The sequence below is a fragment of the Budorcas taxicolor genome, chromosome 20 (genome assembly GCF_023091745.1).
Source record: "Budorcas taxicolor isolate Tak-1 chromosome 20, Takin1.1, whole genome shotgun sequence".
Lineage (NCBI taxonomy): Eukaryota > Metazoa > Chordata > Mammalia > Artiodactyla > Bovidae > Budorcas > Budorcas taxicolor.
The window spans coordinates 17,823,526-17,851,249 of NC_068929.1; the positions used below are offsets into that span (position 1 = coordinate 17,823,526).

Consider the following 27,724-nt stretch of genomic DNA (forward strand, 5'->3'; position numbering starts at 1 on the left):
TTATATGTGTTTTCATCTTTATTCTGTTTATAGAGGGAGTTAGTTGATAGATTTTGTAATGCCAAACCAACATTTGCTTTTCACATTAAACTCCAGGTGTTGATGACCTTTTTTATATGTTATTGGGCTTAATAGCTTATATTTAATTAAGGATGTTTACATCTATCTTCATAAGGAATATTTATTTGTAAATTTTTTCTTCTCATGGTTTTGACAAGTTTTGGTGTCAAAATTAATCTGGCTTCCAGAAATAGAATTCTTATTTACTTTGAAAGAGTTCGTAGGGTTGATAATATTTCCTCCTTAGAACAGATTTTACTAATTAAACCATCTAGGCTCAGTATTTTCTTTGTGAAAAGAATTTTCTTTTATTATAAACTCAACTCCATTAATAGATACAGAGTTATTCACATTTTTTATTTTTATGTCAGTTTTTGAGTTTGTCTTCAAGTAATTTATGTTACTTCCATTTTGTCCAATTTATTGGCAGAAAACTGTCATAACATTCTCTTATTATCCTGTTTAATATCTGTAGGATCTGTAGTGATATATACTATTGTATTTCTGATATTGATGATATGTATCTTCTCTCTTTTTCTTGATCAGTCTTGCTTGAAGTTTATCAATTTTATTACTCTTTTCAAAGAAAAAAAGCTTTTATCCTTTTTTCTAATTAGTTTTTTGCCCTTATTATTGTTTTGGTTGAGGGGTTTATTTTGCTATCTTGCATTCCCCAAATTCTATATATTGTTACTTCCTTCAGTTAAAAATATTTTCTTATTTAAATTGTAATTTCTTCTTTGGCCCATGTATTATTTAAAGCTATGTTATTTTTATTTCTAAATAATATAAAATTTTCTCTAATTTTTGGTTAATGATTTATAATTTATTTATATTATGATCAGTAATAGTCTAAATGATTTAAATTTTTTTAATTAGTTAAAATTTGTTTTATGATACAGCTTCTTGTCCAGTTTGATGTATGTTCTGTGTATACTTGAAAAGGATATATTTTCTCCAGTTGTTGGCTATTGTGTTCTATATGATCATCATGTCAAGCTGACATAATATTTTTCAGGTCTTTTATATAATCTTTATGATTTCCTTCTGCTCTGGTTTTTAAATTAGTTCCTGAGAGAAGTGTCTTAAAATCTTCAAGTATTTTACAACTTTTCTTTTTATGTGTGGTTGAAGTTTTTGCTTCGTGTATTTTGAATTGCGTTTATTAGGTACATATACATTTGGGATTGTTTTGTTTTACTGTAGAAGTAAGTCTCTGAAATAGTTCACAGATTTAATCACTAGCATCTTAATAATTGTGTGCTTAGTAATTAACCCTAAATTCATAATGAGCTTTAAAGGAAGGTAACTGATAATGTAACCTTCCATTCAGACAATCATCTTAAGTCCCTTCTTGAAATAGTAGCATTACCTCTTCTAAAAACCTATTGTAGCGGAGGAAGCTGAACACATCTTCAACAATAAAAGAAGAATAAATTTATTTGTATTATTATCATATAGTATAGTGGGCTAAGGAATATACCATAGCATTTATATGTCCTGCCTATGAAATACTACCTTACATAATTAATACTAAAATTATATAAATAAAAGAGTCAGGTTCTCTTTTTAAAACCTGATGCATAAAAGCTGCATAAAATTCCAAAGCATTACAATAAAGAGATGGGGAAAGAGCTGTATTGGGTAGTAATGAAAAAAAATTCCCAGTAAGATCTGTGGAAATTTAGAGCAATTTTATTCACAAGAATCTTATATAAATAAATATAGTACCTTGATTATCAGTTCAGGAAGGAAATATTTTATTTATTGCTTATTATTTCTGTGCTTAGTACAGCAAAATATATCATTAACCTAAGCCTAATAATAACATCATAAGTTATATAGAAGTTCTATAGCCTGTAGACACTGAAAATGGAAGAAAACATGAAATTAAGCCAGAAGTTGTAAACTGGCAGTTCAGGAACCGTTTTTACTTATATATATGTTTTAAACTCCACAGTATTTTTGAAAACTTAAAATGAGTTATCAAGAAGAGTTTATAGTTTTAAAATCTAGGTTTTTATCTTCTCTTGAAAAAACAGAATGTCTGGCAATATTGGGCCATCTTCTTACATGACAAACGTCAACTCTAATAGTGATCTCCTTTAATGGATTGTTCTCTCTTATTGTCTCCACCACTCAGCTGGCTTTTCTTTTACTTCACCCTGTAGAGACCTGGATTCTACCTTTACTAAGACCTAGGCATATCATCTTCCTGCCTAATTTTCTTGTTTAGAAGTAGTCTTTTTTTGTTTCAAAGATAAATTTTATAAGATCATTACAATAAGACCAAAGCAAGAGTTCAAAAGAAAGTATTTTAAAATAATTATGTATTTATTAATAGCTTTTTTATGTGCAGTTTTGAATAAAAGTAAATTATATTTATTGCTACTTTTCCAGTATACTGAGAAGTTATGCACTCCGCTTATTTTTTTTTCGCTTATTTTTTAAATTGCTACTATTTATATCTGTTTTTACCTGTTTCACATCAACCTTGAAAAATACATACAACCATTGAAATACAGATTTCAGTGACAAAATAAAAATGCTCAAGTTACTACATGAATTTATTCACAATATAAAATTAGATTTTTAATTAAAGTTTATTTTAAAGTTTTTATTCAGTTTATTTAAGCTAAAATACATATGATGCTATGCAATATTTCTTCAATTTATTGATCTCATAGAATTATTCAAATTTAATATATTTTTATCTTTGATTTGCTAATCTCATAAGAATTTATCTCCATGCTAAAGCCATATTCATGGAATATATTTATTTATTTTTGTTTTTTTTTTTTTAATGTTTTTATTTTTTACTTTTTGGCAGCACCAGACAGGATGTGGGATCTTAGTCCCCCAACTTAACCCGCGCCCCCTGCAGTGGAAGCGCGGAGTCTTAACCTCCAGCTGTGAGGGAAGTCCCTGATATGTTTAAAACAGGTCTAAGTTTTAATTTTACAACTACCATATCTCTGCTTGAAGTACCAGTTTTTGTATCATCTTCAGTAACAAGTGATATCATTTGCATAAGTTTGTATTTATCTTACGAGATCATTCTCAAGGTCTTCTTAAACTTTTTTTTTTAGTTTTTAAAAATTGCTTTTATCAGTTACCTCCACTATGATCCCTTCTGACCTAAAATATATTGAAAATATATATATGGGAAATACCTGAAATTTTAAAACTGTAATATTACTCAGCAGATCCTCCGTCAAGTTGCACAAGCAATACAAATAAACATGAAATTTTACCAAAGAAGGCAATAGAACAGAGAACGATGTCTATATCAATCATAAATTTGCCATGGATAATATTGAATCACTGTTCCTTACACTCCATTTACTTTTCTTCTACTATCTCTCCATTTATTACTCTTCCAGGTGGGGTAAAACCTTGTGCATTGAACTGCTTGGCTGAAGGTTACAATTTCTACACTGAACGTTCCCCTGCGGTGATTGATGGGACTCAGTGCAATGCGGATTCACTGGATATCTGTATCAACGGAGAATGCAAGGTTGCTCAGATTTTGAATCTCACTTCATTTTGCTGGGGTTTTTGAGGCTGTTGTCTCTTTTTCTCAGATAGTAACTCCTAATTAATACTATGCTAATTTTTAATAAAGAAAGCTGCATTTTGGACTCATTTGATTTTCTATAAGAAATGTATACAATTAAAGGTAGAATTATCCATTCGCAAGCACCTTGCAAATGTGATTTATTCTGGTGTTCTAGTTATATTTATAGGAATTGCTAGAACTATGAAAATATTTGGGATTTAATTTTCATTATTCTTATGTTCTGTTTATAAACAAGATGATAGCAAAAGAGAGGGAATGAGGATTCAATTCTTATTTGTATGGCTACTGTGTGTTCTCAATGAAAGATTATTTGATGTATTTCATAGCAAAATATTTTGTCAAAATGTAAACTAGCTATGCTCTTCTCATTTTGTCTTCTTTTGAAGCATTTATAGTAGTTTTGATTATAGAATTAGTCTTACCTTTTTAAAGTGTTTACTTCAGATAATTAGCCAGACCAGTCAGTTGGAAATTGCAGGAGCAAATCCATGGTGTTTTCCTAGAACTGTGTATGAATCTAATTGTAAGAAAAGCCACAAAGCCACTGTTCTCTTAACTTTTTTCCTTGTCTGCTTTTGTTTTACCTTAAAGAGAAGCATAAACTGAATGCCAGAAACTGAGAAAGAAAAGATTTAAAAACAAACAAACAAAAAACCATGTCTACTTTAATTAATCTTATAATTTCTTGCAAACTATGTCCTTATTAACTTGCCTCCAAATGTATCTTATGTATCAGATGATGCAGTGTGTGTGTATGTGTGTGTGTGTGTGTGTTTATATATTTACTTGAAAAAAAACTTGTTTCTGGGATAGTATAAAAATGTTTTTCAGATAAAAAAGACCCAGACACAGGTTATATTCAGAGACTACGTGCCTAGTTTAATGGATAAAAGACAATACAAATAAAGTGCCAAAATATGCCAAAAATATAGATACAAACTGTATTTCTATGATTAAATGCAAAACAGAAAGGTAGGCTTTCAGGTTCTTAAATTACATGTTTATATCTCCTTTTTCTTTATGATAATTTTATTCAGCTGATGGAAACAGGTATTCACTTTTAGGGATTTACCCAGGCATCAATTCCACAACTAGTCTTTTCATTAATACTAACAATTGGATATCCTAAAGGGTCAGTGGTTTAGAAAGGGCAAACCATAATGCTCAGTAAAGACTCTTGTTGTTATCACCCATGTTGTATAGGACCATATGCCATTTTTTCTGAGTTAATTGAGGTTATATATAAGAACCCATTGCCAACAAATTATAATATGTTAAGAATTGAAGCATGGTATCTATAAATGAAGAAGAAATCTAGTCTAGAAATGTAGGTATACATTCCTGGGGAATCAGAATATTTTTCTTTCAAATTATATGTTGAGAAATGTTAGCTAGAATTACCAGAAAATGAAGGTAGAAGTGGTTCACATTTCCTGTTTATATTTCCTTTACTGGAAAAGCAAGTAGATAAGTAAGTTGTATTCATTTGATTAGTGGGTCCAAGAGTTCCTCTTTTTGACACACTGAATATTCTTCTCTGTTTTCAGCATGTAGGTTGTGATAATATTTTGGGATCCGATGCTAGGGAAGATAGATGTCGAGTCTGTGGAGGGGATGGAAGCACATGTGATGCCATTGAAGGGTTCTTCAATGATTCGTTGCCCAGAGGAGGTGAGTGTGTAGAAAGAACTCTTCCTCACACCTCTGGTGTACTTGAAGACAAATTACTTGATTTCCCCCTTATTTTAAAATTTTCTTTATTTAAGTAGACAGTGATTTCTCCCCAAATTACTTTCAATCTTTTAAATATTAAATATGGCTTCAGATTAGTTATTTTAAGGAAATATTATTCTATTTCTCCTTGGCTTCATTTAGTAATGTTTCTTTAAGATGGGAATTCCCATAGAGCCTGTGTTAAGGGAAAAAAAAACCATGAACCAGTATTATATGTTTTGAGGATTTAAAGATATTTTGAGATGATTTAGAGAAAAATAATACTGTAGGTGTATTCATGAACCCAAAGGGAAATTTGCTCATTACTTATAATTTATAAAGTGTATAGAAAGAATAGAAGAATAAGGAAACTTAACTGCTGAATGGTTACTAAACACTCATTTTCTGATGAAAGCTCCAGATGCTGCTTATTACTGGTAATCTTCTGTGTTCCAGGCTACATGGAAGTAGTGCAGATACCAAGAGGCTCTGTTCACATTGAAGTCAAAGAAGTTGCCATGTCAAAGAACTATATTGGTAAGTAGCATATTTTGCTAGATTTTAAATATAATGAGGAAAAGCAGCACAGTATCAGGAAGGAAAAAACATACTGCTTTGAGGTAGAACACTTTGATGTTAAAAAAGAAGTTCCACATGGAAGAACTAAACAAAAAATTAGCAGTTTACACCTTACTCTTTATGGGTGGTTTGATGTTTTTAAAAATAATTTGCATAAAATAAAATGCATTCTTTGTAAGTGTATAGTTCAAAGAGTGTTACAGTTATATGTGTGTGTGTCTATGTATCCATATAAATACTACAACCAAAATGTAGGACATTTATATGACTCCAGAACATTCTTTCCTTATCCTTTGCAGTCAAGTCTCCCCAGCCTTAGCCTCAGAAAACATTAATCTTTTCTGACGTATTATTGGTATTCTGACATTATTATATTATCTTTCTTTATTCTGGATTTTCATATTCACATAAATAGGATCATAACAATATGTACTTTTACATCTGGCTTTTCTCGTTTATAACAAATGATTTTAAGATTCATCTACATTGCTGAGTGTGTTCGAAGTTCATTCATTTTTTATTGCCAAATAGTATTCCATTATATGATTATACCATCATTTATTTATCCACTCATTTGTTGATGGATATTTGGGTCTTTGCTGTCTTCGACTATTATGAATAAAACTTCTTTGCACATTCATAGACAAGCTATGTATGGACATATATTTTCATTTCTCCTGGATAAAAAGCCTAAGAGTGAAATATCTGGTCATGTGATAAATACATATTTAACCTTTTAAGAGGGCTTCCTGGTGGCTTGGCATTAAAGAATCTGCCTGGCTGTGGAGGAGACATGAGTTCAATCCCTGGATCTGGAATATCCCCTGGAAAAGGAAATGGCAATCCAGTCTAGTATTTTTGCCTGGAAAATCCCATTGTCAGAGGAGCCTGGCAGGCTATAATGAGGTCACAAAAGAGTTGGACATAACTTAGTGACTAAACAAAACAAACAAGAAAACCTTATAAGAAATTGATTGAATTAACTGTTTTAAAAGTGATTGTATCATTCCCACCAGGAATATAAAAGAGTTCCAGTTGTTCTACGTCCTCATCAATTCTTGGCATTGTCAGTCTTTTTAACTGTACCCATAGAGATGTTTTTTGTGTGTGAAGTACCTAAACAAATATTTTGCCTATTTACTTTTTTTAAATTTATAAAGTTGTAAGTTATTTATTAATACTAGTTATAAATCCCTGCTCAAGTGTATGTTTTATGAATATTTCCTTCTAGTCTGTGGCTTGTTCTTCATTGTATCTTTTAATTTTGATGAGATATAATGTGTAAATTTTTTTATGGTTTGTGCCTTCACATCTTACCTTAAAATTTTTTCCTACCCTAAGGTTGCAAAGACTGTCTTCAGTGTGTCTTAAATAAATTATGAGTTTAGCTTTTACATTTAGATGTTTGGTCCATTTTGAATCTTTATGTAAGGTATGAAGTAAGGGTTGAGGTTCAATTATTTTCACATTGATATTCAATTGCTATAACACATTTATTTAAGAAAATTGTTTCCCCCTTCAACTACCTTGACATTTTTGTGAGAGGTCAGTTCAGTTCAGTCACTCAGTCGTGTCCGACTCTTTGCGACCCCATGAATCGCAGCATGCCAGGCCTCCCTGTCCATCACCAACTCCCGGAGTTCACTCAGACTCATATCCATAGAGTTGGTGATGCCATCCAGCCATCTCATCCTCTGTCGTCCCATTCTCCTCCTGCCCCCAATCCCTCCCAGCATCAGAGTCTTTTCCAATGAGTCAACTCTTCGCATGAGGTGGCCAAAGTACTGGAGTTTCAGCTTCAGCATCATTCCTTCCAAAGAAATCCCAGGACTGATCTCCTTCAGAATGGACTGGTTGGATCTCCTTGCAGTCCAAGGGACTGTCAAGAGTCTTCTCCAACACCACAGTTCAAAAGCATCAATTCTTCGGCACTCAGCTTTCTTCACAGTCCAACTCTCACATCCATACATGACCTACTGGAAAAACCATAGCCTTGACTAGACGGACCTTTGTTGGCAAAGTAATGTCTCTCTGCTGTGAGAGGTCAATCTCACATAAATGTTTGTGTCTGTTGATGTTCCCTCCCCTTAAACCAAAACCACGTTGTATGGATTAATAGAGATTTCCATCAAGTCTTGAAAATAAGAAGCATTAGTTCTTCAAATTTGTTCTTTCTCAAAATTATTCTTGCTTCACTAGGTCCCTTACATTCCTATATACTTTTTTGAATCAACTTGTTAGTTTCTACAAAATGAGATTATTTGGAATCTATAGATCAATTTGAGGAGAATTGACATCTTAAAAATATTGTCATCCACACATGTAGCCCAGTGTTCATTACAGCACCATTTACAATAGCCAGGACATAGAAGTAACCTAGATATCCATCAACAGATGAATGGATAAAGAAGTTGTGGTACATATACACAATGGGATATTGCTCAACCATAGTAAGAAATGAATTTGAGTCAGTTCTAGTGAGGTGGATGAACCGAAAGCTTGTTATACAGAGTGAAGTCAGAAAGAGTGAAGCAAATACCATATATTAATGCAGGGACTTCCCTGGTGGCTCAGACGGTAAAGCGTCTGTCTACAATGCGGGAGACCCAGGTTCAATCCCTAGGTTGGGAAGATCCCCTGGAGAAGGAAATGGCAATCCACTCCAGTACTATTGCCTGGAAAATCCCATGGACAGAGGAGCCTGGTAGGCTACAGTTCATGGGGTTGCAAAGAGTCGGACGCGACTGAGTGACTTCACATAGAATCTTTAGAGAACTGGTACTAATGAACCTATTTGTAGGGCAACAATTATAGATACAGACATAGAGAACGGACTTATGGACACAGTGGAGGAAGGAGAGGATGGGACAAATTGAGAGGGTAGCATTGAAACATACACTTTACCATATGTAAAATAGATAGCCAGTGGGAATTTGCTGTATGATGCAGGAAGCTCAACCCAGTGCTCCTTGACAACCTAGAGGAGTGGTATGGGGTGGGAGGTAGGAGGGAAGTTCAAGAAGGAGAGGACATATGTATACCTATGATTAATTCATGTTGATGTATGGCAGAAACCAACACAGCATTGTAAAGCAATTATCCTCCAATTATAAATAAACTGTGAAGCCTGGTGTTTTCTGTGTGGGAAGTTTTTGATGAAAAATTCAGTTTGTGTAATAGCTATAAAGTTGTTGAATTTATTGGCATAATGCTTTGTATAATATTACCTAATTATCCTCTTTGAGTGCCTGTAGGATCTGTAGTGATGGCTCTTCTCTCATTCTTCACATTGGTGATTGGTGTCTTCTTTTTCTTAATCATTCTAGTATTATGTAGTATTCCATAATCATTTAGTATTCTCTAAATGTCAATTAGATTAAATTGATGAGTAGTTTTTATTAATTTTATTGTTTTTTCAAAGAACTGGCTTTTGGTTTAAATGACTTTCCTATTATTTCTCCATTTTCCATCATATTGATTCCTATTCTTCTCTTTATTATTTCCTTTTTGTGACTCACTTTGTGTTTAATTTGTTATTTTTCTAGCTTATCAAGATAGAAACTTAGATTATTGATTTTTAAAGTCTGTTTTCTACTCTAAAATAAGCAGTTTGCACTATAAATTTCCCTCTAAGCACTGCTTTAAGTTCATCCCATATACTTTTGATATGTTGTTTTCTCATTAACACTGTTTAAAATATTTTCTTATTTACCATAAATCATGGCTTAAAAGGTATTATTCAGTTTCTAAATAATTTGGGGGGGGGGTACTCCAGATGTCATTACTGATTTTTATTTTAATTCTGTTATGGACAGATAAGATACTTTGTATGATTTTAGTTCTTTTGTTGAGGTTTGTTTTATGCCCCGGAGCATAGTCTCTTTTAGTGAATGTTCCATGTGCACTTGAGAAGAATATGTATTATAGTGGTATTGGGTTTAGTATTCCATAAATGTCAATTAGATTAAATCGGTTGATAGTTTTGTTGAAGTCTTGTCCATTTTTATTTATTTTCTGCCTGTTTGTTTCAGCAAATACTGAAAGATTCTTGTTGAAATGTCCAACTGGAATTGTGGATTTGTTTATTTCTCCCATTAGTTTGTAAGGTTTTGCTGCATTTATTTTCAAACTTTGTTGTTAGGTGTGTAGACATTCAAGATTGTTAGGTTTTATTGATGTGTTGAACATTTTATCGTTATTCTATATTCTTTATTTCTGATGGTATTCTTTGACCCACATCTATTTTGACTGGTACTAATCTAGCAACCCAGATTTCTTCTATTAGTGCTTGCATAGTAAGTTCTTTTTTGTTCATCCACTTTTCATATATAGGTGTTTATGAACTTTAAATATGTTTCTTCTAGGCAACATGTTGTTTGAGTCTTGTTTCTTATGGTGTCTAACAATCTTTGCTTTTTCAAATACAATCTCTAAATGCAGGGGCTTGACAAACTTTTTCTGTAATGGGACACATGGAAAATATTTTCAACTTTATAGGACATGAAGACTTTATCTCAGTCAGCTGTGTCTGAATCATTTGTATTTAGTAGGATTATTAAAATCACTGGATTTAAGTCTGTCATTGTGCTGTTTTTCTATTCTGTCCATGTATTTTTCCCTTTATTCTCCTTTTATGTTTTCTTTTTGTTTTATCAAATGTTTTATGGTACTCCAGTAGTGGACTTCTCTGGTGGCTTAGACAGTAAAGAATCTCCCTGCAATGCAGGAGACGTAAGTTCAGTTCCTGGGTTGGGAGGATCTGCTGGAGAAGGGAATGGCTGCCCATTCCAGTATTCTTGCCTGGAAAATCCCACTGACGGAAGAGTCTGGCAGGCTACAGTCCATGGGCTCACAAAGAGTTGGACACAACTGAGCAACTAAGCACACAAACGCACACAATGACTTATTAGCTATATTGTTTTGTTCTATTTAAATAGTAGTTGCTCTGCTGCTGCTGCTGCTGCTAAGTTGCTTCAGTTGTGTCCAACTCTGTGCGACCCCATAGATGGCAGCCCATGAAGCTCCCCCGTCCCTGGGATTCTCCAGGCAAGAACACTGGAGTGGGTTGCCATTTCCTTCTCCAATGCATGGAAGTGAAAAGTGAAAGTGAAGTCACTCAGTCCTGTCCAACTCTTAGTGACCCCATGGACTGCGGCCCACCAGGCTCCTCTGTCCATGGGATTTTCCAGACAAGAGTACTGGAGTGGGGTGCCATTGCCTTCTCCAGTAGTTGCTCTAGAATTTATAAAATGCATCTTTATCACAATATACCTTCAAATAATATTACAACATTTATGTATGATACAAGACTCTTACAACAGATTACTTCCATTGTATTCTTCCATCCTTTGTGTTGTTTTTCAAAAGCACATTTTACTTCTTCATGTTATAAACACAATGCATTGTTGTTATTTTTTTCTAAAGAGTCAGTTACACTTTTAAAAAATTTTTAAATAAGAATTATTTTCTGTTTACCTGCAAATTTACTGTATCTGTCATACTTTCTTTCTTTGTGTTGACCTGAGCATCCATCAAGATAGATAGATAGATAGATAGATAGATAGATATATCTTCCAGGTTTTTTCATTAGATTTGTTTACCCTTAAAGTTCTTGAGTATATTTATGATAGTTGTTTGAAAGTTATTTTCTACTAATTCTATAATTTCTGTCATTTCTGAGTCTCTTGCTTTTACTTGGCCTTCTTGGTTTAGACCATATTTTCTTCCTCCTTGCCATTTGTAGTAGTTTTTCATTAGATGTTGTACATTGTGAATATTTTCTTACTGAGAGTGTCGATTTTTTTATTGTTTTTTTTTCCCCCCTTGGAGTGTTAAGTAACTTGTAGATGAGCTTGATCTTTTTGAGGCTTGTTTTGAGCAGCGTTGAGATGAGTCCAGAGTAGCCTTTATTCCAGAGTTGCTCAGCCCCACTAAAAAGGCATTATTCTCTGATGAATGCCCTAGTGCTTGAAACTTCTGAATTCTTGCTCTAGAAATTTTTCTGCTTATGATTATCTAGTATTGGGGTGGGGCGATATGGCTTCATGGAATTTTATCCTGTGTATATATAGACTACTATTCACTAACAAATTCCCTCCTTTTACTCTAATTTTCTGGTTCTGCAAATTCCAGCTATTTTAGGCTTCTTAGTTTCTGATCTTTGTCTCCTAACTCAGTGAGACCACCATGTTCTGCTTTGGTTCTCCTGGTCTACACTGACAGAGACCACCTCCAGGCAGAAAGGCAGGGAAATTATATGACTCACTTTATGTTACTTTTTGCATATCACAGCTCTTCACCATCCTGGCCAGTGTCTAAAAACAGCTGCTTCGTATATTTCATGAGTTTCCTAGTTGTTTATAGTTGGAGGGCAAGCCCAATCCCAGTTATTTCCCATGTGAAAAAATGGAAATTCTGTTTATTTGATATTTGATTCCTTGGGATGGATTTAGACTCTATTATGGCCCTTATGAGTTCTTACTCCCCTTAAAATATCACCTCTTTTTCCTTTAATCTTTTAAAAATAAGACTATATCTAGAATGCATCTTTAGATAGAATATCAGTATCATCAGACTCTTCCTTTCTTTGTTTAAGAAGACTTTTTTATTTTTACAGCATAATTTTAGATTCCTTTGTGCAACAGCAAGAATCAAACGAAAATAAGATTTCTAACATCAGATGTTTTACCTTTGATAATTCTCTGTCCGTAATGTCACATCCTCCTCACATTCTCCTCCCTTAGCAAATTTTTGTTCAATCCTTTAAGTGTTTGGTGTGGTTCTGAAATACATTATGACACTAGCAAAGGTGATTTAGGATTCCTTAACTGAGTAGATAGAAAAATTGAAAAGTGAGAGCTTAAATTGTAAGCTGCTAGATGTCTTGTTTCTATTTTGTTTTCACTGTTTTGTATTGTGCAGATTCAGATATACTTATATTTGTTGTTGTTAATCGCTCAGTCATGTCTGACTGTTTGTGACCCCATGTACTGCAGCATGCCAGGATTTCCTGTCCTTCACTATCTCCTGGAGTTTCCTCAAATTCATGTCCATCGAGTCAGTAGTGCCATCCAAACATTTCATCCTCTGCCATCCCCTTCTCCAACTGCCCTCAATCTTTCCTGGCATCTAGGTCTTTTCCAATATGTCAGCTCTTTGTGGTCAAAGTATTGGCACTTCAGCATCAGTCCTTCCAATGAATATTAACAGTTGATTTATTTTAGGATTGACTGGTTTGATATTCTTGCTGTCCAACAGACTCTGAAGAGTCTTCTCCAGTACCACATTTCAAAAGCATCAATTCTTCAGTGCTCAGTCTTCTTCATGGTCCAGCTATCACATCCGTGGATGACTATTGGAAAAACCATAGCTTTCACTAGACAGACCTTGTGGACAAAGTGATGTCTCTGCTTTTTAATATGCTATCTAGGTTTGTCATAGCTTTTCTTCCAAGGAGTAAGCATCTTTAATTTCATGGCTGCAGTGATTTTGGAACCCAAGAAAGTAAAGTCTGTCACTGTTTCCATTGTTTCTCCATCTATTTGCCATGAAGTGATGGGACCAGATGGCATGATCTTAGTTTTTTGAATGTTGGGTTTTAAGCCACCTTTTTCACTCTTCTCTTTCACTTTCATCAAGAGGTTCTTTAGTTCCTCTTCACTTTCTGCCATTAAGGTGGTGTCATTTGCATATCTGATGTTATTGATATTTCTCCCAGCAGTTTGATTCCAGCTGTGCTTCATCCACCCTGGCATTTCATATGATGTACTCTGCACACAAGTTAAATAAGTAGGGTGACAGTATACAGCCTTGATGAACTCCTTTCCCAATTTGGAACCAACCTGTTTTTTCATGTCTGCTTCTAACTATTGCTTCTTGACCTGCATACAAGTTTCTTAGGAAGCTGGTCAGGTGGTCTGGTATTCTCATCTCTTGAAGAATTTTCCACAGTTTGTTGTTACCCACACAGTCAAAGGCTTTAGCGAAGTCAGTGAAGTAGAAGTAGATGTTTGTATGGAATTCTGTTGCTTTTTCTATGATCCAACAGATGTTGGCAATTTGATCTCTGGTCCTCTGCCTTTTCTAAATCTGTCTTGTACATCTGGAAGTTCTCAGATCACATTCTTTGAAGCCTAGTTTGAAGGATTTTGAGCATTACCTTGCCAGCATGTGAAATGAGCACAGTTGTATGGTAGTTTGAACTTTCTTTGGCATTGCCCTTCTTTGGGATTGCAATGAAAACTGACCTTTTCCAGTCCTGTGGCCACTGCTGAATTTTCCAAATTTTGCTGCCATGTTGAGTGTAGCACTTTAATAGCATCATCTGTTAGGATCTGAATTAGCTCTGATGAAATGCCATCACCTCCTCTAGTTTTGTTCATAGTGATGCTTCCTAAGGCTCACTTGACTTGACATTCATAGGGTATCTGTCTCTAGGCAAGTGATCACACCATTGTGGTTATCTGGGTCATTAAGACCTTCTTTGTATAATTGTTCAATGTATTCTTGCTACCTCTTCTTAATCTCTTCAACTTTGTTCAATTCAGTTCAGTCGCTCAGTTGTGTCCTGCTCTTTGCAACCCCATGGACTGCAGCACGCCAGGCTTCCCTGTCCATCACCAACTCCTGGAGTTTTCTCAAGCTCATGTCCATTGAGTCAGTGATGCCATCCAACCATCTCGTCCTCTGTTGTCCCCTTCTCCTCCCGCCTTCAATCTTCCCCAGCATCAGGGTCTTTTCCAGTGAGTCAGTTCTTTGCATCAGGTGGCCAAAGCATAAGAGTTCCAGCTTCAACATCAGTCCTTCCAATGAATATTGAGGACTGATTTCCTTTAGGATGGACTGGTTGGATCTCTTTGCAGTCCAACGGACTCCCAAGAGTCTTCTCCAACACCACAGTTCAAAAGCATCAATTCTTCGGCACTCAGCTTTCTTTATAGTCCATACGTCCATACATGACTACTGGAAAAACCACAACTTTGACTAGATGGACCTTTGTTGGCAAAATAAAGCTGTCTTGGTTGGTCATAACTTTTCTTCCAAGGAGTAAGCATCTTTTAATTTCATGGCTGCAGTCACTATCTGCAGTGATTTTGGAGCCCTCCCCCAAATAAAGTCTGTCACTGTTTCCACTGTTTTCCCATCTATTTCCTATGAAGTGATGGGACCAGATGCCATGATCTTAGTTTTTTGAATATTGAGTTTTAAGTCAATTTTTCACTCTCCTCTTTCACTTTCATCAAGAGGCTCTTTAGATCTTCTTCTCTATCTGCCATAAGGGTGGTGTCATCTGCATGTCTGAGGTTATTGATATTTCTCCCAGAAATCTTGATTCCAGCTTGTACTTCCTCCAGCCCAGCGTTTCTCATGATGTACTCTGCATGTAGATTAAATAAGCAGGGTGACAATATACAGCCTTGACATACTCCTTTCCCTATTTGGAACCAGTCTGTTGTTCCATGTTCAGTTCTAACTGTTGCTTCCTAATCTGCATACAGATTTCTCAAGAGGCAGGTCAGATGGTCTGGTATTTCTATCTCTTTCAGAATTTTCCAGTTTGTTGTGATTCAGCTTTGTTAGGTCCATACAATTTATGTCCTTTATTGTATCCATCTTTGCATGAAATGTTCCCTTGGTATCTCTTACTTTTCTTGAAGAGATCTCTAGCCTTTCCCATTTTATTGTTTTCCTCTATTTCTTTGCATTATTCACTTAAGAAAACTTTATCTCTCCTTGCTATTCTTTGGAACTCTGCCTTTAGTTGGGTATATGTTTCCCTTTCCCTTTTGCCTTTTCCTTCTCTTTTTTTCTCAGCTATTTGTAAGGCCTCCTCAGACAACCATTTTGCTTTCTTGCATTTCTTTTTCTTGGGGATAGTTTTGGTCACCACCTCTTGTACATAGTTACAAACCTCCATCCATAGTTCTTCAGGCATTCTGTCTATCAGATGAAATCCTTTGAATCTATTTGTCACTTCCATTGTATAATCATAAGGGATTTGATTTGGGTCATACCTGAATGACCTAGTGGTTTTCCCTATTTTCTTCAGTTTGGGTCTGAATTTTGCAATAAGGAGTTCATGATCTGAGCCACAATCAGCTCCAAGTCTTGTTTTTGCTGACTATATAGAGCTTCTCCATCTTCGGCTGCAAAGAATATAATCAATCTGATTTCAACATTGACCATCCTGGTGATGTCCATGTGTAGAGTCATCTCTTGTGTTTTTGGAAGAGGGTGTTTTCTATGACCAGTGTATTCTCTAGACAAAACTCTGTTAGCCTTTGCCCTGCTTCATTTTGTCCTTATATTGCCTAGGTAGTGTTGATGTTTCAAATGAGACAGAATCACTGTGAGAGTTGAAAATAAAAAATTTTAAATATAAGACAAATTTAAGACTAAATAATTTTTAGCTAGCACGTTCCTGTCTCCAAAGTTTAGACTTTTTTGACAGTCAAATGAATTTACAACATTTTTGAAGTCAAGAAGGTACAGATATATTTTCCAGGCAGTTAAAGGTGAGGAAATGAAAATGATCTATACTCCTAAGGATAAGTGGTAGATTTCCAGAGTCAGAGACTGCATCATGACCCTTTCAGTCCTTTGGGGCTGCATGATCATCTGGCCTCATAAAGTTTTTGAATAAGTTAGCAAACTAACAGAAAGATTAAGCTGACATGTTTTTTATCACTGTCAAAGCATGATAATTATTATCAAAATTATCTCTCATTTATTTATAGAAGTTTTATGTAGTAGTGCTGATAACCATTTTTGTATTACATATTTTTAAACTTTTTTTCGCATTTTTTTCCTAAGGAGGTTTAAAAAATGATGTTAATCTTTTTCTTGATACCTTCTGAGGTTTTGATCATGCTTAGAAAAGCCTTTCAATGCCCCAACATTATTTTTTTTATATATTCCCACATTTTCTCCTAGCATTTTATGACTTAACTATATTTACATTTAAATAATTACACATCTGGCATTTATTCTTTTCTCTCCCTTTCTTTAAACTTTGTTTTTATTGAAGTAAGATTCAAATAATATAGAATTCAAGCGTTTTAAAATGAATAACATAGTGGCATTTAATACATTCCAAAATATTTTCATCATCCCAGAAACAACCGCATGTCTGTTAAGCAGTTACTTCCCATCCCTTAGCCCCTGGCAGCCACCAGTTTGCTTTTTGTCCCTATGGATATACCTATTCTAGATATTTCTTGTAAATAGAAGAGTAAAATAGGTGATCTTTTCTGTCTAGCTTCTTCTACTTAGTGCAATTTTTTTTTTTTTGTTTCCTTTGAGTCATGTGTAGTACTTCATTCTTTTCTATGGCTGAATTTTATTCCGTTGTCCTGTATATGCTCAAATTTTTTATCCAGCCATTCATTGATGGACATTTGGGTTGTTTCCACCTTTAGCTATTGAGAGTTACTACTATAAGCTTGTGTATACAAATATTTGAGTACTAATTTTCATTTCTTTTGGATATATACCTAGGAATGGAGTTGTGATAGCTATTCTTATATAAAAAATGAGATAAATTCAGCATTTTTTTTTTTTTGCCTAAAATCTAGTCTTTTGTCTTAGTTCCATTTCTTGTTATCTTTCCTCTACTAATTTAGGATGCTTCCTTTGTTATACATTAACTCCCTATTGTACTTGTGTTTATTTCTTAGCTATCCATTTTGTTCTATTTTTCTGTCCATCTGTATGCCAGACCACAGGTTGCCCCACCCCTGTACTTGTATAATTACTGTTTTAACATTTGGACAGGAAACTCTGCTCTTCACCCCTACTCCCATCCTTTAGTCATAATTTCCCTTGCTTGTTCCATATTTTTATTCTTTCAGATAAGCCTTTCATTCTTGTCTATCAATAACATTATAAATACTCAATATCTTCTTGACATTCATGTGGAAAATTACTATTTAAAATTGTACTTAAGAAAATGGTCAAGAATCCGATATCTAAATGAAAATGGATATTCATTGTACACTTCAGTGCAGTTTTTATTCAGTTACATTGTAGTGAATGAAGTTTCAGATTTTAGCTAAAGTGTTTTGGTTTATTTTTTTAATTTTTTTTTAGCTTTAAAATCTGAAGGGGATGATTACTATATTAATGGTGCCTGGACTATTGACTGGCCAAGGAAATTTGATGTTGCTGGGACAGCTTTTCACTATAAGAGACCAACTGATGAACCAGAATCCTTAGAAGCTTTAGGTCCCACCTCGGAAAATCTCATTGTCATGGTAAATATGCCTTTGCCACTTCATTTCTCCTCTTTGTAATCTGTCCTTTGAAGTAGGATGGGGCAGGATTTATTATCTGAAATTAAAGTAAATAATGGTAAAATGCCCAAGGGTGAAAAAATCTGTGTCAAGTTGAGACTGCACTGCTCTTTCCATATGACTGATCTTTTCAATGCCTGCTTGAATAATATTTGTATAACCAAACAAGGCAAATGAGAGAAATGGCTCCAAATTACCCATGAAAATGGAAGGAGAATATTCAATATAAGTACATGTGTTCTAAAAGTTGTCTTAAATTTCCCTTAAGACTTAGATTATGACATTTTCTTCTTCAAAAGAAATAATAAATATCTGAATAAAGGCTCATTGTATTTTAATTATCTTCACCAGTTGTTTTCAATGGCAGGTTCTGCTTCAGGAACAGAATTTGGGAATTAGGTATAAATTCAATGTTCCCATCACCCGGACGGGCAGTGGAGACAATGAAGTTGGCTTTACGTGGAATCATCAGCCTTGGTCAGAATGCTCAGCTACTTGTGCTGGAGGTAAGACACCCACTAGGCAGCCCACCCAGAGGGCAGGATGGAAAGCAAAACATTCTGAGCTATGCTTTGTGTTTGCTAAAGAAGCTAATTGGAAACATTTCTTGCAGGTTTGCTTCAAGCTGTAATTTAGCAAAAGAAACTTTGCTTTAATTATATTACATTCCGTTTGTTTTTAACCTCATGTAATTTGTACAGATTTGTTGGTAAAATACATCTTGGCACAATGAGTGTCTCTGCTGGTGCTTCTCCCAAGACTATCTTGAAGGTGGGCTGTTTGCTTTTCGTGAACACATTCTTGGTAAAGAACATCAAGAGTTTTAAATAAGAAAATGAGCGAGAATCAGACGGCACAGATGCAACATCTTGTAATGGGGGATGAGAATGTATGTCTGTGTGCTTGTATGTTTGTGTTTGTGTGCTTGTGTGTTTCCCACAATCCTATTCAAACTCCCTTCTGCAGCCATCCAAGTTAAGGGACTATATTCTGGGATACTACAATAATTACTGGTCTGGGTCTCTGGCTTAATGGTGTTTGCAGACCCCATGGTAGTCCCTCAGAGAGGTAGCTGCTAGGCGGTGGTTGGTGATGTGTTGGTTGTCCCATGTGCGTTTTTCATGGGTGCCTTTTCCCCACAATTTACTCTATTCCTAATCCTCCTCCCTCTAGTGGCCACCAATGCAATTCTTTACCTCTGGCTGGGAGAGCAGGACAGTTGGCTTCCTTCAAAGCCAACACCCTTGCTGCTGCATGGACTGGTGAGTAGAAGTGCTGTGCAAGCAGCATCTTCCTTCTCTCTGGAGACTAAATGCATCGCCTCCACCGTACACCTTGATCCTAATAGGCAAGAAAACAAATGTATCCCTCAGGTCTGTGCTGGACTAGAGCACCTCACCATTCCAAAAGCAAAGGTGAAATTTTGAATAGTGATATATAGAATGGGAGAGATGGAACTAAAGTGAATCATCCCATTTTACCCCATATTCCAATTACCTATTTTTCCTTTCTAAACTACTAAGAAACACAGGCTTTACATGGACTTTATCCTACTAGTCCTATACTCACTGAATCTCTAAGTACTTCTGATTCTCAAAGCTTGAATCAGAGAAATTATTTTTCACAGAGGTAAATAATCACAATAATAGATTAAGTAATTTTAAACTCATATAGAATTAAATCACAGATAAACTCCAACTTCTGTAGTAAGCACAATAGAAAAAAGAAAAACCAATGAATAATAATAATGTTTTCCTTCTGTGTGAAGTATCATGAAACATGGTTATGTGTAATCTGTGGCATACTTATAAAGATCTCTAATTCCCATCCGTTTTATGTGTGAAATGGCTGGTGATTTAGAAAATTTTAAAAACTGTAGGGCATTACTATTTCTTTTAATAAAATAAAGAATATTTGAAATGAATCATTCAAGTGAATGCCATTATATTATAGTGGCATTATAATATATTATATTATATTTCTTTGTTTCAATTAAATTCCTTTTTATTTAATCCATAAATTAACTTTCCCCTTTTCACATACCAAAAAGAAATCTTCATGATAACAATAAATACATAATTCAGGCCCTGAGGTAAGGTGGGATAAACTTATTAAAGAAGAGTAGAAAGAATTTAAGTTTAGGAAATCTAATGAAGTTTGAATGTCGAGGTTGATTATCTCAGAGAAGAGAAGGCTGAGGGAGAGAATATTAGTTTCTTCAAGTATGTGACAGAATGTTGAATGGGAAATTCTTAGTGCCTATTCATCTTTGTACTGACAATTGCTATATTTGGGGATGGTTTAGATACAGTCTTGTCTGAGGCCAAGGAGGGATTAAGTAAATTCTCAATGTTCCTTCTAACTCTGATTCTTTTGTTCAGAAAGGAGATAGTCCAACAAAAAAGGGGACTTAATTTAGGAGAGAAACTATGATTTTATTAAAGTAAAGAAATATGAAAAATCTGAATGTCTGTTATTCTTTTCCATGACCCTAGTATTGGGAAATCATAATAGAAGATAGACTTCTTGTGCTAGGAGATAAAACAAAAGAAAAACAAGGAGGAAGCAAAACCATTGGAAAGAGAATTTTCTCTTTGTTATTTGTACTTTTTTCTTCTCTTGTGGAGCTACCATTCTAGATATTTGAGGTAGTTCTGGAAATAAAGTTTTGCTCAGTTATGAGTGACAAGCCTTTAAAAGGCCATTTCCTTCTTTGGAAGAGAGATGTACAGTGTTTGAAAATTGGCAGGAATAGTGTGATGAGCTGTTATTTCTTGGTAAGTAGTTTGCAAAGTGTGGTCACCAGACCAGCAGTATCAGTGTTACCTGAGAATTTATGAGAAATGCTAATTTGGGACCCATCTCAGACCTACCAAATAGCATCTCTCTGGATGGGGCCCCAAACTCTGTTTTAACAAGTTCTCCAAGTGATTCTGATACTCATTCAAATTTCAGTACCACTGGTCCTAGTTCACAGAGAATCTGAAACCTAGCACTCTAGACACATAGAATTCACATCCTCACCACTGAAGTCTGTGCATCTCACTAGACTCATTTTGCATCTAAAACAATTTCTGGAACATACTAGGAACTCAGGAAATGTTTATAGTAAGTGAATGAGCAAAAGGAGTGAATTATTTTGGGCAATTTTATATTTATGTTATTCTTTCCAGTGGAGGAAATTAGAGTTTAGAATTGCTGTTTTTCTTGTAAGGTGGAGCAAAGCAATTGCTAGAGAAAGACAGTATAATTTTGATTATAGTCTTTTGTTTGAATAGGTTGAAAATATTTCCTAGAATATAGAGTACAGATATCAATTATTAGAATTATTCTTCCTACCCCACTTTTAACCTTAGGTTCTTTAAATATTGGAGGCTTAGGATTCAGGGAAGGAAAATCCCTTACAACTCCAGGAATCTTGATCAGAGAAAGAACCAGAGTCATATGTTCAGTGATGGTAAATGGAACTTCATCTGTAGTTAAGGAGTCTTTCAGGGAAAGTCATTTCTTCTCAGTTTCACTCAGAAGCTAAAGATGAATACGAAACATGAATTTTTAATTGGGATACTCTATGCTCATCTTTCCAAGGTGGTGCTAGGTATCTTGAGACTGCCAAAACTTTTTAAAATGCAAAACAAAGGAACAGGAACGATCTCAAAGAACTTTCTATTGCAATCTCGTGACTCGTTAGTGTTCTCACCTATGTCGTCCCGCATATGTCTAATTAATAGCAAGACCTTTGGACTTTGAGTTTGGGAGCAATGTTGGTATTTTTTCTTATGAAATCTTTCAAGATAAGAAGTTTTGAGACTGTTTTTCTGTTGCTTAGCAGACACAATGACAAATCTAAGACTGCAGGAAACATTACTGGTGATTCAGTCCAAGAAATGGCCTTTTCTCTGAGTCAGTGATGACACACTTCCTTAGCCTGAATAAAAACATTGAGATGCTGTGGGGTGTTGTCTTCAGGATAAATGTGATTTTTAAGATACAGTTGTGACTCTTCCTCTCTGAGAGAATTAAAACTTGACTATTTTCTGAACCATTGTTATTCCCACTATTGTGGGAATTCCTTATCCAAAGTATTGTATACTCTGTAATTAATCTGACTTCTAAACTTATATACTACTATTGTATTCATGATTAACGTGTTAATTGATAAAGCTTGGCCAGGTAGTGAGAACTGTACTATTTTAAAATACAAAACTTTAGGAGTTTTGTAAGTAGCAATTGATGATGATATGCCTTTTCTATGACTTTTAAACATTTAAATAATAAATAACATTTCTTATTTAAATATTTGCTCAGACGGTAAAGAATCTGCCTGTAATGCAAGAGACCTGGGTTCGATCCCTGGATTAGGAAGATCCCCTGGAAGAGGGCATGGCAACCCACTCCAGTATTCTTGCCTGAAGAATCCCCATAGACAGAGGAGCCTGGTGGGCTGCAGTCCATGGGGTCACAAAGAGTCAGATATGACTGAGTTACTAAGTGCATACAATAAATAATATATATTATCTTTTAGTTTTAGTTGTATATACTCTCTTTTTACTGATGTTTGGCTAGATGTATGGTTTTCAAGTTGTAGCATGCATCAGAATCACCTGGAAGTCTTGTTCAAACAAGGTTGCTAAATTCTGCCTCCAGTTTCTGACTTGGTAGGTCTGAGGCAGACTCCAAGAACTTGCCTTTCTAACAAATTTTCAACTGGTGCTGGTAATACCAGCGTTCAGTGGTATCAGTGAATCATACTTTAAGAAATCATACTTTAAGAAACATTGGGCTAGATGCTTAGATTTTATAAAGTAAATTATTAAAACAAACTGATAAATCTTTTAGATAATAATCCATATTATAGTTGTAATCACTTTACAACCAATCTTTTAAATGATAAATGGTTCTAGCTCATCTATGTAATAACAAATAAAATTTTACAGTTTTATGAAACATTTTTTGGTGCCCTGTTTCATTTGCTCATTCTAAATAGCACCAGGAGATAGGCATTCCTATTGTTTTTCTTCTTTTACAGGTAAAACTCAAGTAACTTGCTGAAATCAAGACTTCAAACTAGTGATTTTCTAAATGTAGCATTTTCTCTTATAATAAAAATGGTCCTTTACCTTGAACAGAGCTTTTTCATCAGTTGACATTATCAGTAGAGCAACAGGCCTACCTTTGCATGAAATGTTCCCTTGGTGTCTCTTAATTTCCTATTCTATTGTTTTCCTCTATTTTTCTGCATTATTCACTGAATAAGGTTTCTTACCTCTCCTTGTTATTCTTTGGAACTCTGCATTCAGTTGGATATATGTTTCACTTTCTTCTTTGGCTTTTACTTCTCTTTTCTCAGCTATTTATAAGGCCTCCTCAGACAAGCATCTTGCCTTCTTGCATTTCTCTTTCTTGGGGATCGTTTTGGTCACCACCTCTTGTACAACGTTGTGAACCTCCGTCGATAGCTCTTCAGGCACTCTGTCTATCAGATCTAATCCCTTGAATCTATTTGTCACTTCCACTGTATAATCATAAGGGATTTGATTTGGGTCATACCTGAATGACCTAGTGGTTTTCCCTATTTTCTTCTATTTAAGTCTGAATTTTGCAATGAGGAGTCAGTGATCTGAACCACAATCAGCTCCCAGTCTTGTTTTTGCTGACCGTATAGAGCTTCTCCATCTTCGGCTGCAAAGAATATAATCAGTTTGATTTCAACATTGACCATCTGATGATGTCCATGTGTAGAGTCATCTTTCACGTTGTTGGAAGATGGTGTTTGCTATGACCAGTGTGTTCTCTTGATAAAACTCCGTTAGCCTTTACCTTGCTTCATTTTGCCCTCCAAACAGGCCAAATTTGCCTGTTACTCCAGATATCTCTTGACTTCCTACTTTTGAATTCCAATCCCCTATGATGAAAAGGACATCTTTTTTTGGTGTTAGTTCTAAAAGGTCTTGTAGGTCTTCATAGAACCATTCAACTTCAGCTTCTTTGGCATTAGTGGTTGGGGCATAGACTTGGATGACTGTGACGTTGAATGGTTTACCTTGGAAATAACCGGAGATCATTCTGTCATTTTTGAGACTACACCCGAGTACTGCATTTTGGACTCTTTTGTTCGGACTGTGAGGACTATTCCATTTCTTCTAAGGGATTCTTGTGCACAGTATTGGATACGATGGTCATCTGAATTAAACTTGCCAATTCCTGTCCATTTTAGTTCACTGATTCCTAAAATGCCGATGTTCATTCTTGCCATCTGTTTGACCACATTCAGTTTACCTTGATTCATGGACCTAACATTCCAAGTTCCAGTCCAATATTGTTCTTTACAACATTGGACTTCATATTTATCACCAGACTCGATATTGTTTCCACTTTGGTTCAACCTCTTCATTCTTTCTGAAGCTATTTCTCCACTCTTCTCCAGTAGCATATTGAATACCTACCAACCTGGAGGGCTTATCTTCCAGTGTCATGTCTTTTCACCTTTTCATACTATTCATGTGGTTCCTGAGACAAGAATACTGAAGTGATTTGCCATTCCCTCCTCCAGTGGACCACATTTTGTCAGAACTCTCCACCATGACCTGTCTGTCTTTGGTGGCCCTGCACAGTGTGGCTCATAATTTCATTGAGTTAGACAAGGCTGTGATCCATGTGTGCATTTTGGTTAGTTTTCTGTATCGTGGTTTTCATTCTGGAGGCTGACTCATTGGAAAAGACCCTGATGCTGGGAAGGATTGAGGGCAGGAGGAGAAGGGGGTGACAGAGGATGAGATGGTTGGATGGCCTCATTGACTCAATGGACATGAGTTTGAGCAAACTCCAGGAGACAGTGAAGGACAGGAAAGCCTGGCTGCTACAGTCCGTGGAGTCACAGTCAGACATGACTTAGTGACTAAACAACAGTAGAGCAACGTGATATATTCCCCACTAATAATTTCTCCTTTACAGCTTGAAATTTCTTTTTTTCAAATGTTTTTCCTAAAGTAGTGATTCTCAGCTTTGACTGTTCATTGGAATCACTTAGGGAGCTTTAAACAACTTTGAAGTTCAGTCCTGCCCCCAGATATTCCTAATTGTTTAGGAATATTATTAAAAGCTCTGTTGATAACTCTAATGTGTAGCCATGGTTAAGTACTGCCTTTGAGGCTGATTGAAGGATTAGTTAGTTTTCAAATTGCATTCAGATGCAAACACCTCTCGAAGCATTACTCATATCTCTGTTATTAATTGGTTACTAGTTGAATGTAAAGGTTAATGAGCTTTTGGTATAAGTATCTGGGGTGGAAAAGTAGCTAGAGGCATCAGAGAAGGGAATGAAAAGAGTGGTAGAATACTAATTAATTTCGCAATTTTGTTTAGTGTGGTCATTGTCCTTGGACTTGTCTTTAGAAAGTTTATTGTAGTTTATTTACATGCTTACTTCTTTACCTAGTAAATCATTTATAAGCGTCTAAATAATGCTTTTAAAACTGACTGAAATTGTGTTAAATATCTTATTTTGGCCTTTTGGCTAAGATCAAGTGAAATACTAAATGGATTTTCCAAAACCCTTTCTTCTCATTTCAAGTTTCCGTGGTACTTAGGGAGCTAAAATGAATAAGTGATATATATACTCAACCAACTTTAATTTAGATGCACAAGTCAGAATATGAGGCCCTTGTTTTAACATTTATGAAAAACTGATAACTTTATTTTTTTTCTTTGTGACTAAGAGTTCCAATCAGAGAAGGTCTTTTATTGTTTTAGGAAATTGTTGTTTTTGTTAGGGAATGAATTTTTGCAAAATGCAGCAGTATTCACGATAATCTCCTCCCCTGTCTTTCTAGATGTACTCTCATTCCCCACTATTCAAACCAGTCCCTTTACACCTCACCCGCCAAGTCCTCCTCTTATTTAATACAACCCTTAGACTTTAAAGCTTCCCTGCTTGCAATGCCGGAGACCCGGGTTTGATCCCTGGGTCAAGTAGTCCCCCTGGAGGAGGAAATGGCAACCTGCTCCAGTATTCTTGCCTGGGAAATCCATGGACAGAGGAGCATAGTGGTCTACAGTCCGTGGGTCACAAAGAGTCGGACAGGACTGAGAAACTAACAAAGACTTTAAAGCAAAACTTTCCAAAACCAGTTAACAGAGTTGATGCTGTACTGTTGTACCTGTTCTGTTACAAAAGAAATCTTAAGGATGCTTTAGTTGTGCCAAGAAAGTTCAGCAATACATATGTATTTTAATATATTAGTTTTACATTTATACTCTAAATATACAGTCTTTGTCCTGCAATCAGGTCTGTTGACACTTCTGATTACTTTCTTCAAATTGTTTTTTCTAGGCTTTTCTTTCTTTCTCTTTATATTGAAATACAAAAATTATATACCAGTTTGGTCAGTTTTCTGCTGACAAGGGCATCTCTCTGCTAGCCATTCATTACTTAGCAGCTCAGGGGAAAAAAAGAAAAAGATAAGCTAACGCTATGCTTAGATGGAGGACTGGAAGAGGGAGACAGATTTATTTTTAGAGGCAATTTTGATTTTGTTTGATGATCAAAGAGCACAGATATTTTTTATACAATGGAGTGTTTAAGGAATGTTTCTGATCAATTGTCTTTGACTATTTAAAATGTTATCAGTTTTTCTTTTACATTTACATAGTCTGTTTAATTTTATTATATATTTGATGCCTAAATTTTATATAGATGCTTATTTTACTTGTTATTCTTTTTCTTCCCTGGATATTATCTTAAGCCTAATGTGTGTGTGTGTGTGTGTGTGTGTGTGTGTGTGAATAGCATATAAATTTTAAAAAGAAACTCTATGTTTTTCCTCTTTCTAAGACAGATATTTTTATTTTACTCTGTGGTTTTACCTGGCTCACCTAGATTCTTGTATGTATTGGAACTGGTTTCTACTTTTTAAGATGCTTTACATAGTTTCTAGTTACTAGTTTGTATTTTCCTGATTTAGGGTCATATTTTTCACACCACACTGTGGTTCCCCACAGCACACTCACAGAGGCACTACTGAATATTGTACATTTTCAATGCAAACACAATGACATGGGTCATACACTACACAAATTATTACTTTTGAGTTGTTTGGACCTAACTATTTAATAAGTGAAACTCTTATTTTTTTTTCTTCCTGGGAGAGCTGTGAAAAAATTACTGGGACACTAATGGTGCTGTAAACCAAGAAAATTTGAGAACTCTTGATTTAGACTAAAATGAGCATCAGTAAAGTTGGACAAAAATTAGTCACCTCACTTCGTTTCAGTAGTTGGTGAATTTTATTTCATAAGAGGAAAAAATGTATAAAAACTCCTTATTCAGGGTCTTAGTGATGTTCAGAGTTTAAAAATGGAGACTCTTATGCACTTTCATTAAGAAACTAGAGATTTTGAGTAGTATGTAAACTTCTCCTTCATATCTATATTTATTTCTTCTGATGTGCCCTGTTTGAATATGCTTCCTTCCTGTTTCTGTTAGTTCAGTTTCAAGTGATTA

General features: G+C 35.1%; 1 protein-coding gene across 1 annotated transcript in view; it reads left to right on the forward strand.

The window, feature by feature from the left end:
• Nucleotides 1-27,724, forward strand: part of ADAMTS6 (ADAM metallopeptidase with thrombospondin type 1 motif 6) — a 275,958-nt gene that overhangs the window by 202,684 nt on the left and 45,550 nt on the right. The window contains exons 15-19 of the mRNA XM_052659189.1: nucleotides 3,444-3,577; nucleotides 5,188-5,311; nucleotides 5,810-5,890; nucleotides 18,020-18,183; nucleotides 18,590-18,728. Of these exons, the coding sequence (XP_052515149.1) occupies nucleotides 3,444-3,577; nucleotides 5,188-5,311; nucleotides 5,810-5,890; nucleotides 18,020-18,183; nucleotides 18,590-18,728 (642 nt within the window). The remainder of the gene's footprint in view (nucleotides 1-3,443; nucleotides 3,578-5,187; nucleotides 5,312-5,809; nucleotides 5,891-18,019; nucleotides 18,184-18,589; nucleotides 18,729-27,724) is intronic.